At 33.2% G+C, this 15,132-nt stretch overlaps 1 protein-coding gene across 2 annotated transcripts; it reads left to right on the forward strand.

The window, feature by feature from the left end:
- Window positions 1-7,488: 7,488 nt before the first annotated feature.
- Window positions 7,489-8,698, forward strand: LOC109597706 (uncharacterized protein C14orf119). 2 transcript variants are annotated; one of them, XM_049967985.1, is made up of 3 exons: window positions 7,489-7,585; window positions 7,896-8,126; window positions 8,198-8,698. In XM_049967985.1, the coding sequence occupies exons 2-3, from the start codon at window positions 7,932-7,934 to the stop codon at window positions 8,375-8,377; spliced, it is 375 nt and encodes a 124-aa protein (XP_049823942.1). In that variant the 5' UTR covers window positions 7,489-7,585; window positions 7,896-7,931; the 3' UTR covers window positions 8,378-8,698. The 2 variants fall into 2 exon arrangements, with proteins under 2 accessions (XP_049823942.1, XP_019869014.1); XM_020013455.2 differs by having other exon boundaries at window positions 7,583-7,722.
- The last annotated feature ends 6,434 nt before the right edge of the window (window positions 8,699-15,132 follow it).

The raw sequence follows: 15,132 nt of genomic DNA on the forward strand, positions 1-15,132 counted from the left end.
ACCCGTCCAATTCTTAATTTGAATACTTTTACAAGTACGGGACAAAAAACTACTTTTCTATATCTTGGTACGATAAGTGTAAAGTGAAATGTGATTTGAAAAATCTGTCTTGCTAATAAAAGAACTGATCATTCGAATTGTATGATATGAATTATGTGTAAATAAAAATAAAATGTTGTTTTTGTTTTTTTTTATATATAATGTGCCTTACCAGATTCCATGTTTTCCAAATTTATATTTTTAATGGAAAGTGAGAAAAATTAAACAATATTAAGGAAAATTAAATATTTACAAAATAGGTAATAAGTCACTTTCGACCAATAAAAATGAAAAAGTAAATAAGAAACATTTATTTTGCATTATAAGGCTTTTTTAAAATAATTTCCAAAATGTTTCTGTACTAATTAATAATAACATTTAAATATTAAGCAGATACTACAAATTAATTTGTACTAATGAACTTAATGTTATTATGTAAAGGTTTTATAATATTAATTTAGAAAAATAAAATAATTTATACATGTGTAATTCAAAAAAATAAGATATTATTAATAAAATATTTTAACGTTGATTTTAAGTTTAAGTAAACTATTTCAAAAATTCTGTAAACAATTGATTTATATTATAAAAGAAACCTACATATAAAATGCATAGTGCATTCAATATAGCACTAAACACAACACTAAATACTAGTGTGAATTGCACCATATAATTAATAAATGGCATCTTAGTGTGTGTTTATCTAGATTCGCACATCGATCTTATTCATTTCAATCTTGTTAATTGTCCATTTTTACTGGATGGAATGCTATTATGAACATCTTGCAATTACAATCTAGGCAGTGTAAACTAGTCCTTATTTTTAGAATGAATGCAGAAAAATATTCAACCATGGAGTAACGAGCTCTTAAGATAAATGGTCAAAAAATCCCAATTCGTTATTTAATGAGCAATCTGTTTGTTTTACATCATACAAATAATTGTAATGTATAATATTAAACCAATGATAAAGATAATTTAAATGATAGTACTTTCTTGTGTAGTCACAAACTACATCCGCTCTTGCCTTGTTCTTTGGTAGAACGGACCCAACCGACTAACCACCTCATTTGAGTTGGGTTCGCCAACTCCGTTAGGCAGGCTACGGAAATTTCTTCGACCATTTAAAATCTCAAACAATTTTAAAAAATGGATATATTGTAGCTGTAACCAAAGGAAACAAAGGGGAGGTTTCTTGCTAAAATATAAATTTAGGACTGATGAGGTACTTACCTCTGCTGATTATATATATAAAATTTAGTGATGCATCAGTTTCAGAAGGAATAAAGTATTGTGTAACTTTGACATGGTCTTGGAATGAGGGTCTTGGTACGTTTTATTAAATTTATTAAGAAAAAATTCAAATTAACAGTAAATATAATAAGAAACGATACAATAAACACTAAACGATTACATGAAATGTAATCGAAAAGGTTTATCTTGTAATTAATACTATAATTTTATTAAAATACCAGTAGCTGCCCGGACAATTATTGTTGTACAAATTGGTTCAGGCAACATATCACCCCAATTCAATTCCTGTCTACCTTGGGTCAGCTAGTCGCATGGCAGCTTTTTTCTCATGCGCTTTCCGGGAATGACACCATCATAGCGTCCTTCCACTCCTTCCAGCTGTTTATGAGTCCCAGCTGGTTCCTGAACCACGTTCTGGCGTTTCCGTCCGTCTGGATATAAATCAACAGCATTTTTTCGATGTCCGTCCAGTTATGAATTTCACCGAGATGCTCCACGATTTCCAACCATTGAGTGACGCTGCTGCAGGTCCTGCCGGCACCTCCTTCGGGGTTGAATTTTGGAACCACCATCACTGCCTGGATCACGCTTGGCTTCACCGATGATTCGTTGGTGGGGGATTCCTCAGTCTCGGGCGGTTGTTCCTCGTCATCCGTGTGTTCGTTCGTAAACTCTAATTCCCTTTTCTCGTCCGGATCAATATTAATGAGTATTACATCATCATCCATTGGTACTTCCTGTATAGATGACATGGTTGTGCAATATCTCGACATATTACTACATGCATGCGCCATGATGGTCCTAGACAAACTTTTCTTGGTTATACGGCTTTTGTCGCCATAGCCTCCTGTGATTCCCGTACAATTCTTTGAGATATTATTATAATTCATTGATTTTGTACCAATTTTGTATTTTCAAAATATTTATTGTGATGTATAGAATACATAATACTTTCAATTTTAAGTATAATAAAACTATTTTATATATAAAAAAATAATTAAAAAAAGTTTTCATGTATTCTGTGGCAACATAGCTTTGCCTTGAAATCATGTCCCGTAATGTGTACAGTTGGTTAACATATATTGGTATGCATTGCGCAATCGCTCATAATGTTATCTTTGTTTAATGCATGATGTTCGTGATGAACATACTTCGTTACTTAAAAAAATATACGATACTATCTCCAACCTATATTAGTACGCATTATTATTATAGTAATAATAATAATAAATAATCTATACATATAAATAAAATTGGAGTACATGCATATGAATATAAATACGGTACATACATCAAAATAACATTTTTTACAATTGTTGTCTCTCTGTCTGTTTGTTCCGGTTAATCTCTGAAATGGCTGGACCGATTTTGACGGGACTTTTATTGGCAGGCAGCTGATGCAATAAGGTGTAACTTAGGCTACTTTTATTTTACAAAAATTCTTTTATTTTAGAAAAATAAAGTAATGTTGCAATGTCCAATTACTGTCCAGTTTCCCATTGGATTGAGGTCTGGGTTTTGAGCTGGCCAAGACATGACACGTACTCTTTGAGAAGCGGACCACTCTTTAACTTAGACGTATATTTCGGATCGTTTAGACGTATGTTTCGGATGTTACCTTCATCAAATAGAACCATATGATTCTAGAGAATATTACGATAAACAAAAAGATCCATTATCCCGTCCAACTGCCAAACCCAGAAAAGCATCCCCAAACCATAACGCCTCCTCCACCATGATTTACAGTGGGTCTAGTGTACTTGGAATTATACCATCATATTCGAATAATTGGAGCTGACTTTTATCGGAAAACAAAATTGTTTTCCATTGCCCGTCTGTCCAGTTCACAAGTTCTCTTGCAAAAGTAGTTTCGTTGCTCTATAGTTTGGAGAAATGAAGAGCTTCTTTGTTGGTTTTCTACCATAGAGACCATCTCTTTTTAGTCTTCGTTTTATGGTACTCACCAACATACTGAGTTCGTTTATTTTTTGATTTATGCGGGATGCGCTGATAAAAGTGTCGAACAACAAGCGTTTTTGTTTTCCCGTCCACAACTCTGTTAGTCTTGCGTTTTCTATTTCTTTTGGGAACTCCTTCCAGTGTATTCCTTCTGTTAAAATTGGAAATCGTCCTCGAAATGATCGATTTGTTTAAATTTAAATCTACTGCAATTTTACTATGTTTTTCACCATTTCGGAACTTTTCTACAATTTGTTGTTTAATTTGTATCGTTAAATGGACACTTTTAGGCATCTTTAGCTTTAAGGAACGACGTCGGCGTGTTGAAGCCTGTAGACATCTGATATTGGAAAGTAGCTGTAGGTAAAAAAAACTAAGGTTCAATTCAAGTATATTTGTCCTAGTAGACGGTTGAGTTGGAAACAAATCATATTTGATTTAATGCCTTCTCTACCTACCAATTCTTTACTAAAATAGGACATAAAAATTTACTTATAAGATAAAACACAACAATGTCGAGGACAACAATAGTAATAAACCTCTAGTAACAAAAAATGTAATACGTTATTTATGTAAACATATTTTATCTTTGCTTGATTTGTCCTGGCTTTCCTTCAATTGTTGATAAATAATAATTAAAAAACGTGTTGACATATAATCTAGCTTAATATACAAAAATTAGGTTATATGAAAATTCAAATAAAATTAAAAGACAAATAAGATATGTGATTGACTTTATTTCAAATAAACCAGTTTCTTATGGATTGTTATTATGTTTCAATGATTGTCACTATAAACGTCTTGCAATTTTGTCAACTCAGCATTCCCGAACATTCATAGTTCTGTCGATAATTACTACCTGGTCTTCCTCCTAAGTTGTGCGAGGTTCTGAACGTGGTCCTAGGAATTGGAATTCGTAACAGCTAGCGTCTTGAATGTCTGCTCCTTCGTCTGCGACTGCTACCCTTCCTCCTAGATTTACTTCTCGACGATCTAGATTTTGAGCGCCTTCTGCTCCTATCCATTGGCTCGTTGTCAGAGTCGGGTATATTATGTATCGGTGTACTTTTGTTTTCTGGAACATTCGCCGGGTAATTTCGTAACATATTATTCTCGTTTTGAAAAGTGTTATTTTGATTGACCGACATTATTGAAACTTAAAATTTTGTGATACTAAAATTTGGATGCGATGAAATACTTATGGATGTTTTAAAATATCAAATTTTTACGTAACTAGTGGTTACTATAAACAAACGACACTCTTGATTAACATAGGGTATTGAAACATTTTAGGGATTAATTAATACATTAGTTACCATAAACAAGTGAAACTCTTAATTAACAAATACACGGCGAGACTGTATAAAGTGCCCCTTTGATATCGATCTCGAAAAAAATATATATAGTCAATCCGACTAAATTTTGGGATAAAGTTGATTTAAATCTAACTGGCCACTGTCTACTACTATTAGGCACTATCAACAATTTTTTATTAAATGAAAATGGTGACCTTATGATCATCTAAAAGGATCTCTTAGTAGTTAATGTGTCTGAAAAAAAAAATCTGTTCAGTATTTATTACTAAAATATTTTGTTAATACAAAAATATATAAAACAGGTTCATATAAAAAACTTAAGTTTATGACCATTTATTTTCAATAAAACTAGATTTTATCTACCCATTATTTATGGGAGACCTTGTATATTAACCGTTTCCTTTTGTCAGTTTAATTAATTTGATTAATGCAATTAAATATTGACATTTATATATTTGATATATACAGTTTTACATCTACAACTGATCATTTCATTCAAAGACATACCAAAATTTTTGTGATGCCGAACTCTGGAAAAAACGCAGGGGACAATGACAATGAATCTGACTTAAGGGATTACGCATCGAAAGTTTTGAGGGAATTGAAAAAAGATGGTATTACTCCTGAGGCACCAAAAAGTGTTGTGGGCCCAAAGAGGAAAATAACGCCGACAAATAAAATTACATATAATGCTGCCTCTGACGGTAACGAAGTTGTGAAAAAAAGTAGATGTTCAAAATCGATAAGGCTAAGGAGCAAGTCCAAGAGGAAACATCAGAGTTGCAGACGAAAAAGTAGACAATGCAGGAATTAGTGTCCGAGTTTTTGAATCCAGGAGGGATATTAAGAGGACATGAGGCAACTGATAGGACAATAGCAAATATAACAAATGTGATAGTAACGGAAATGTTTTTTTGGGGAACCCTTATTTGAAATTCAATTAAAATAAAATAACCTTTAATATCTTGTTAATAAATTCATTCTTCGTTGTTACTATTCTTTTTTATTTAAAAAATAATGTTTTCATATTCATTCATAAGACCAAGGATTATGAAATATTGAATATGCAGTGTGGATAGAGAAATGGCACTATTTATTGTTAATTAAGAAATCATATAGTAATTCTTTCATTACATCTAATTAAATGAAATCAAAATATTTTATACTTCATTTAAAGTAATTACACTATTCTCTCTACAATTTGTACCTAAACGAAATAATTTCTACTTAAATTAAATATTAAATAAAATTAACGACACTTCAAATACAATTCATCTAAACTTGGTGGTTTTTAGTGTTTTAATCGAGCCTTCATATCGTTCCATATTAGATTTAGATCCGGACTACCACATCGAGGACTTCAACATGCTTATTTTTAACCAATTTTGAATAAATTTGGACGCATGTTTCGGATCATTATCATGCATAAAAACCAAAGTTTTTGTAGAGTATCTAAGGTTCAATACTATTTGGAGGACAACGAATGTGTATTGTTTACCATCTAACATAATCCTATTCTATTGAACTTGAATTCATCACTTCAAACTACGCTCCTCCAAAATTCTGGAGGGCATTCAATTGCAAACTTGTCTTCTTCGAATATTCTTCTAATGGTTTCTTTACTGAAATAGATCCTTGCAAGTTTTGATGATTCTTCTAATTTGTCTTTAAAAGGTGCTGTTTCTTTGTTAGTTATTATATTTTCATGAGTGTGTTGTTTCATATTTATTAATAATTTTGTAAATCATTTTTCGGGAGCATCTTAAATTTTTAACGATACCAACAACCTTAATTCATCATGGTACTTATTATTTCTCTTTTCTCTGGAGTACAATGCTTATTTCTTCCTATAAAAAATGAAATAAATATTACTAAGAATAATTTCTTATTATTAATAATAGTGGCAAATAGTGCCATAAAACCTAAATAAGACTAATATGCGTTTAAAGTAATATATACGTGGTTTTCAAGATGTGTGATAAAAAAGTGAAAAAACCTATGGAATATTGAAATATTCGATTTATACTGAACAGACAAAAATTAAAATATCGTTAAAATATTTAATTTTAAATGTTGTGCTATTTTTTTGGACACCACTGTAAACAAACAAATTATTTAAACAGTTTTTGAGTTATTTAGAAAAGTTCAATAAACAAAAGGATTAACCATCCTTTTATATTAAATTAAAAGTTATTAAGTTTATTATGTATTTTACCATATCTAAATTGGAATTTAGATTTAGGTGTCGTCATGAATTTATATTCAATTGTACATTAGTGTAATTAAATAATTTTCTAGCGGGGTTTCTTTATTGAATATTGAAGCCTTATCCATTTGAATCACTTTGTTATTAATTTAGTAATCCAATTAAACTTAATCGATCATAAAATATTAATAAACAATTTTTTACACACAATTTCATTACCTTAGAAATTATTAAATTTGAAAAGAATTATTATCATAAACATTTATGATGATTATCAATAATCAAGAAATTTAAGCGGTAAATTTTGGATAATTAACGAAAAAAAAAAATTAAATATTTCTAAGGAAAAACTATAATAAATTTGATATACGAAAAAAGAAATTAATGGTAAGTAATCATTAATTGAATTTGATAATCATTAAACAGAAACATTTTTTAAATTTTCTTCACAAAGACAACAATTATGGTCTCACGTAAAAAATTTACATAATACGGTCGCACACATATAAAATTATTTAAATGTTAAATTGTAAAGTAAAATATATTAACTTTATTAACGTTTAACGGTTTGTTTGTAGAATTGTATTTGTTTGTGTCTTTAGCACCATCTACTAACGGAAAAGGTAACCGACATCAGTAATTAAGAATACCGAAAAGTTTGTATCTTTCTCAGGTTTTTATAAATCTTTTAAACACCACAAATCAATTGAAATATAAAATAAGATTCTTAATGTGCTATATTTTATTTTTAAAAGCCAGTTGGCGCTTATTGCAGTTTTCTGAATTCCCGACGAGTCTACAAGAGGTCAAGGTCAGTATTTAAAAAGTGCGAGGTCATTACGGTTCACCACATAGACAGACAAGTTGTTTTTTTACATCTGTACCTGCTGCTGCTGGCGATGGAATCTTAGTGACTGTTAACCCATCGTATCTTAAATTTCAATGAATGTAAGTCACCACCGCAGTTTTCCTGTCCGTTTTACCACCGTGCACGAAAACATGATTGTAAATAAATGTGAAAAATAGAAACATTTGCATTGTCATGGTTCAGATTAACCTTTCTCCTAACAAATGAACCGTGGCAGCGTTTGGGGGGTACGTTTTAATATGTTTCATTTTAGTGACTGACCAAGAAGACTGCCGCAAAACCAGAAAATATGACCATGTTGAGTGTGGACGCCCAAATCCGGTACTTGTTGCAATGGTTCCATGAATGGAGCGAGCTTCAAAGATCCGATTTTTTGCCCATTATGGCTGAAAAATATGCGAATAAGGCCTATGTAAACGGCATCGTCAATAGTATATCAAACGTGAACTGCAGAGATAAGCCCATGTCTCTGTTTGAGTGCCGGGTAAGTAATTGCCTTGTCATTGTGCACAAATTTAGAGCAGGATGTGTTTAATTATTGTCTATTTGTTTTAGATAAAGCTCTTCAAAGAATGGTTTACACAGTGGAATATGGAACAAAAAGACTCATTCTTAAAACAAATATCTGAGATTGATTCAAGTTTTGCAGCAAAACTTAATGAAGAATTAGAAAACTCTGTTCCAAACAATGTCAATTATGAAAATTTAAATGGTGAGGCTGTTCTAGAAGACTAATTAAGTTTTGCAATATGTTCATTCTTGTAAAGTAAGTCAATTCATTAAGACTATTATTTTACAACGAAATTAATTTTAAGCAAATCCTCTTTGTATAATAGATTTATTACAATCTAAACAAATACCGGCATCTAATGTGGTAGTTAATTAATTTTCAGTTGAATCTCCATTAATATTAATGCATTCTTTTTGGATTGTTATTTAAGTAAATAGTATTTAATGTGATATTTTAAATATTATTTTTTATTAGTTAGTTTTTTTTATTTATACTGAGTTTAATTAATGTAATAAAGTGTTAATATGAATAAATTATGTTTTTAAGTTGATGTTTTATTTATATTGTCCGATTTATACATTAATAGTAATAAAAGAAATTTGTCTTTCATCATAATTCTTCAAAAAAGACAATTTCGGGCACAATATACTACATTAATATCTTTCAGAATGGGAAATGTTTAAAGTTTATCCTGGTTACTTTCACACAACTCCAAAATTGTGGTTGTGTAGAGTCCGTTTGTGTATATCAAAATATGGATACAGACTGAACAACATCTCTTCAATTGCTATTAATGCGTCAACATTCAAGAAAGGAAAGGTCTTTTTTGATCAATTTATGGTAATAAAGTTCAAAAGTTGAAAAAAATGGATATATAAATTTGATTAGTAATAAAAATTGCAGTTTTTGATTAAATTTATTAAGTGTATATTTGTACTAAGCAAATTTTATTTTTTTTTCCTTTTTTCACGAGAACTTACTTTTAATAAAAAAATTGAAAAGATAAAATGAAATATCTTCAACTTTTGAACTTGAATTGTTGAGTTCAGATGCAGAAAATACTGGTAAAATGAACAATGAGAAGAAAAATATATGAATCAATCCATTTATACATATAGTTTCACATAAATGTAAGTGAACAAGTTTCCTTTTCACCGATTTGACCATCTCGAATAGACTCGACTCTTTATTGACACCACATTTTAGGAACTAAAAGTATGTTAATATTTTAAAATTATTTTATTTGTATGTACAGTATATATATATATATATATATATATATATATATATATATATATATATATATATACATACAAATAAAATAATTTGTATATATATATATATATATGTTAGCTTACGTCATCACCTTCACCGATGGACCGATGCGACGTGCTCACATCTATTTAGACTAGTTTTGTTTCATAAGCAAATCTGAAGTATTTGTTTACATTTAATAATCGGGGCAGTTCTTAAGAAAGAACCAGGCAGTCAAGCTTTAGATGTCGAGGGTTAAAGTACGTTTGTTGTAATAAAGCGTATTATTGTGAATTTAGTGTTTTAATCCAACTAAAAAGACAGATTAACAGTCGCTAATCTATCATCAGAAGTGGGATATCTTCTCGTGAATTATTTCCGGAAGAAAGGACCTAAAAAAAAAAATAAATTTTTTTTTGTGTTTCTTTGTGAACGAACAATGGCAGACAATAGTGAAAAACGCGACCGCGCAGTGAGTCCGAACGTTGTGAACATTACCGAAAGTGTATCGGAGACGGACAATAATATGGCGTTGTTATTTAAAATGCAGCAAGAAAATAACAACAGTTTCCAAAAACAAATCATGGAAATTTTGTCGACAATGGCCAACGCCCAAACTACTCAAGCAACATTGAGGGTGACTGCGCAGACGCAACCTGTTTCCGCTTCAGTATCAGAAGGTGTAAGTGCCGCGGCGGCGCAGTTTCGACTTGCAAGTTTTGACCCAGATGATACACCGTTTACTATGGTTGAGTGGATGGATGATGTTACTAGGATCCAACAGGAGCTGGAAATATCCGATACTCTTATTGTTTTAAAAGCTGGTCATGCTTTACGAGGACGTGCAGCACGCTTTTATCAACATTGGAAACCTATTATTAGAGATTGGGCTTCTTTTCGACGAGATTTTGAAATTGCGTTTCCTGAGTTAGGTACTCCTGCTACTCGTATCAGAAATTGTTTAGCAATTAAGAGTTCAAGTTTTGATTCACTAGTAGAATACGGTAACGCCAAATTAACAGCAATTAGAAGATTTTATTCAGACTTTCCATGGAATGTTGTGTTAAGTCTTGTTGAATACGATATTCAAAACACAGAAGTGAAAAATCGAATCTCCTTGCTAGCTCCTACATGTGATTCTGAACTATTAAAACTGTTGGCTACCTGTGATGCGAATAAATTGAACGCTGGTGTGCGAGAGCGTGAATTGTCACGAAAACGACCGTATAGCTTTCGTGATCAGCGTTCGTTTCAAGGAAACTGCAGAAGATGTCAACGCTATGGACATAAAGCAGTGGATTGCAAAAATGCGGAAAAAGTACAGAATATGTCGGAAAAGGTACAGCCGGGTCCTTCTGGAGTACATCAAAGAAATTTTTCGTCTGGCAACAACACCTCAGCAAATAAGTTTTGTAACATCTGTAGAATGAATGGCCATTCAGAAGATACATGCTATAGTAAAAAACAATGACATGAGGCATCAAAACGAGTGCTCCTGGCAAAAAACACTCGTTTTATCCGTTCATTTCCATCAGCTAGGGTCACTAACAATTCCATGATCAGTTCAATATCATACTTAGTAGACACAGGTGCAGATATCTCAATACTTCACGAAAAAATAGCGAAAGCCTTAGACTTGCAAATTCAACCGGATTGCCAAATACTGTCTGGTGTAGGAAATTGTGTTATGAAGCCTCTGGGTCGCAGTAGTGTTGTGATGTGTACACCAACCATGACATTAGAAATTGATTTTCTAATTGTGCCAGATGGATCAATTCCGGGATGTGATGTTGACGCTTTAATTGGACTTGATGTTTTAAAACGACCAGGTATTAAAATTGAATTTAATGCAAACAGTGTAGACATTGTATATGATCATAGTGATAGGCAACGAATTTGTGCTATATACGCGTTTGAAGAAAATGACTTAAATTTGTCAGGACTGGACGAGTGGGTTATTAAGGAAATAAAAACAATAATCCAAAATGGAATAAGTCAAACACCGGCCGCAGTAACAACAAACAAGTTAAGAATAACATTACGTGATCTACAGCCAGTGGCCTATAAACCCCGTCATTTGTCATATGGCGAAAGATTACAAGTGAAACAAATAATAAAAGAACAAATTGAGAGTGGAATAATACGACAAAGTGAATCTCCTTATGCAAGCCCAATAGTCCTTGTCAAAAAGAAAAACGGAGACACAAGATTATGTGTAGATTATCGTGACGTAAATAAAAAAGTATTACGTAATAATTATCCTCTACCACGGATACAAGATCAGATTGACGCCCTTGCCAAAGCTGTATATTTTTGTACTCTTGATATGAAATCGGGATTTCACCAAGTTGAAATAGAAGAGAATTCAAAACATATAACTGCTTTTGTGACACCAGATGGACTTTACGAGTACAATCGAATGCCGTTTGGTTTTATAAACTCCCCATCGTGTTATCAAAGTGCCATCGATAAAGCCCTTGGACCACTTAAAGACGATATTGCGTTTGTTTACGTTGATGATGTGTTGTGCCCCTCTCGAACCATTCAAGAAGGTCTTAAGAACTTAAGAAAGGTCATTGACGCCCTTTCGAAGGCCGGATTTGTTTTAAACATAAAAAAATGTAACTTTTTCCAAACATCTGTGGAATATTTGGGTGTTGTGATCGAAAACGGTACGGTAAAACCTAGTTCGCGAAAAGTTGACGCGCTCGCTCAAACATCAGCTCCTAAAGATGTAAAAGGTGTTCGTCAATTATTAGGACTGGCTGGATACTTTAGACGTTTCGTGAAAAACTTTGCAACTTTGACAGCACCGATATCTGCACTGTTACGTAAGGGAAAAACTTTTGAGTGGACAAGTGAATGTGAAAATGTGCGATTGGATTTAGTGAAACGATTGACTTCTTATCCGATTTTGAACATTTTTGATCCGGAACTGACTACCGAACTACACACAGACGCGAGTTCGCTTGGATTGGGTGCCATACTTATGCAAAAAGACTTAAATAATGTGCTTCATCCAGTGGCGTATTACTCTAGGCGTACAACTGATTGTGAATCGCGATATCATTCTTATGATTTGGAAACTCTAGCGATAGTGGAAGCCACTCAGTATTTTCGCACATATCTGTATGGTATAAAGTTTACAATCTATACAGACTGTAATTCAGTAAGGGCTACAGCACTCAAAAAGGAACTACACCCCCGCGTTGCAAGATGGTGGATAAAATTGCAGGACTTTAATTTTGATATAGAATATAGACCAGGACATAAAATGGCACATGTCGACTATTTAAGTCGAAATACAGCATCTCCGACAAAACGAATTTTAGCAGCACGAATTATTGCTAACAAACCAAAGACAATTTGTGAATATCAATCAGAGGATGTGTTTTGTCAGACAATAATAAACAAAACGCATCATGAGACGGGATATATAGTGAAAGACAATTTAGTGTTTTTACAATGTTCAAATGATGGTCGCGAACGTTGTTTTGTACCTGTAGCAGCTCGACTAGAGATAATGAAACTGTATCATGATAACTCGTCTCATATTGGTGCTGATAAAATGTTAATGAAATTACGTGAGGACTTAATATGGCCACGCATGGGTAAAACAGTACGCAAATATGTTGCAAATTGTAGATCGTGTGTGTTGGGTAAATCTTTTACTGGAAAACGGAGTGGATTGTGTCAACAGAAAACGAAACCTTCAAGTAAAATGGATACGTGGCATATTGACCATGCCGGACCTTTGGTCAAATCTAATAAATGCACTCAAATTTTAGTGGTTATAGACGCTTTTACTAAATTTGTGCGATTTTGTCCTATTAGACAAAAAAATGCCGAATGTACTATAAAGGCATTAGATGCATTATTTATGGAATTGGGTCGACCAAAACGAATAATAGCTGATCGGGGAACAGCATTTGTAGCGAGTAAATTTCGAGAATTTCTCAATGATAACTCTGTTGAGCTACACCTAATTGCAACAGGAGTTCCTAGAGGTAATGGACAAGTGGAACGCGTTATGAGAAGTTTGTTTAATGCGATGCGTGCTGTGTTGAATGAAAAAGACGAAAATAAATGGACAAAAGTGCTACCTGATATTGAGGACGATTTTAATGTAACTGTGAACAAATCGACAGGATTCGCGCCGTGGATATTAATGTTTGGTGAAAATCGACGTCTGAGAGCAACTAACGAACTGTTAAATGGTGTGCCAATACAGACAAGTGATGTGGACGCTGAAATACTTAGACAACAAGCTCACAGTCGCGTGTGCGAAGTAACCAGTAGAACAATTACAAACTTTAATAAGAAAAGAGTGCCGGCAATACCATACGCTGTTGGTGATAAAGTTGTTGTTGAAAATAGTCAGCTGTCGAATGGAGGAAAATTGAAACCAAAGTATCACGGACCCTTTGAGGTAACGCATTGTTTACCTAATGAGAGGTACGCACTCCGAAGGATTGGCAGCCGAGGTAGAACTACAATAGCAGCGCATGAACAGTTACGAACCTGGCCAGATACAGAAATTCTATAAGGTATGATGGATATAGATTTATTTAATAAGATTGATGTGTGAATGTGTGTAAAGGTCCCTGCTTAGTAGGCTGTTTAAGGTCCCTGTGTATCAGGCTATATGTGAAGGTCCCTGCTTAGTAGGCTATGATTAAGGTCCCTGCTCGGCAGGCTATTTTTAAGGTCCCTGCGTCGCAGGCTATGTTTGAGGTCCCTACTTTGCAGGCTATGTTTAAGGTCCCTACTTTGCAGGCTATGTTTAAAGGTCCCTGCTCGGCAGGCTATTTTTAAGGTCCCTGCTCTGCAGGCTTAGATTGTTGTGTTCTGTGTCTGTGAGACAAGCGGGTAATAGACCTGGTAGTGGTTGAACCGCCTCTGAGCTCCTGGCTAGAATATGGTATCTTTTGATAGCACTTGAGAGACATGGGTGTAACAGACCTGTTGATGGTTGAGCCGCCTCTGTGCTTCTAGTGGTTGTTAACTGTGCCACATAACAGTCTATTTTGTTAAATGAAATAAGGTTTAGACTTAGTTCTTCGAATATATTTTGAGCTTGTACTGCTGTTATAATGTTTACAGATTACCGGTGTCAGGTGAATCTTTGCAAAACTGCGGAAGGTGCGAGGACGCCCCACATGTCAGGAAGGCCGTGTTAGCTTACGTCATCACCTTCACCGATGGACCGATGCGACGTGCTCACATCTATTTAGACTAGTTTTGTTTCATAAGCAAATCTGAAGTATTTGTTTACATTTAATAATCGGGGCAGTTCTTAAGAAAGAACCAGGCAGTCAAGCTTTAGATGTCGAGGGTTAAAGTACGTTTGTTGTAATAAAGCGTATTATTGTGAATTTAGTGTTTTAATCCAACTAAAAAGACAGATTAACAGTCGCTAATCTATCATATATATATATATATATATATATATATATATACTTTCTCCCATTATTCATTTTTTACCTAAATAAAAATAATTTCTACTTTGTATTATTATCATGAAGAAAAATGCATGTAATTGGCAAACGGTTGTACGACATATCTCATGAAACGGTCCTTTTTGCTAATAATTTTTTGTAATAATCCTATTTCATGCCAAGGGAAGAACCCCAAACATATATTTTTTTATAGCATGGTTCCTGTACTGAAATATATTCTTGCATGTTTTATTCATCCTGTTCACGTTTCACTGAAAGTGAATTTA

Source organism: Aethina tumida, chromosome 1 (genome assembly GCF_024364675.1).
Source record: "Aethina tumida isolate Nest 87 chromosome 1, icAetTumi1.1, whole genome shotgun sequence".
NCBI classification, from domain to species: Eukaryota; Metazoa; Arthropoda; class Insecta; order Coleoptera; family Nitidulidae; genus Aethina; species Aethina tumida.

Excerpts from the sequence above, each read along its gene's own strand:
- LOC109597706 (XM_049967985.1), top strand. The coding sequence starts at position 7,932 with ATGACCATGTTGAGTGTGGACGCCCAAATCCGGTACTTGTTGCAATGG. Across the intron at positions 8,127-8,197 it reads TGTCTCTGTTTGAGTGCCGG|ATAAAGCTCTTCAAAGAATG; the intron begins GTAAGTAATTGC and ends TATTTGTTTTAG.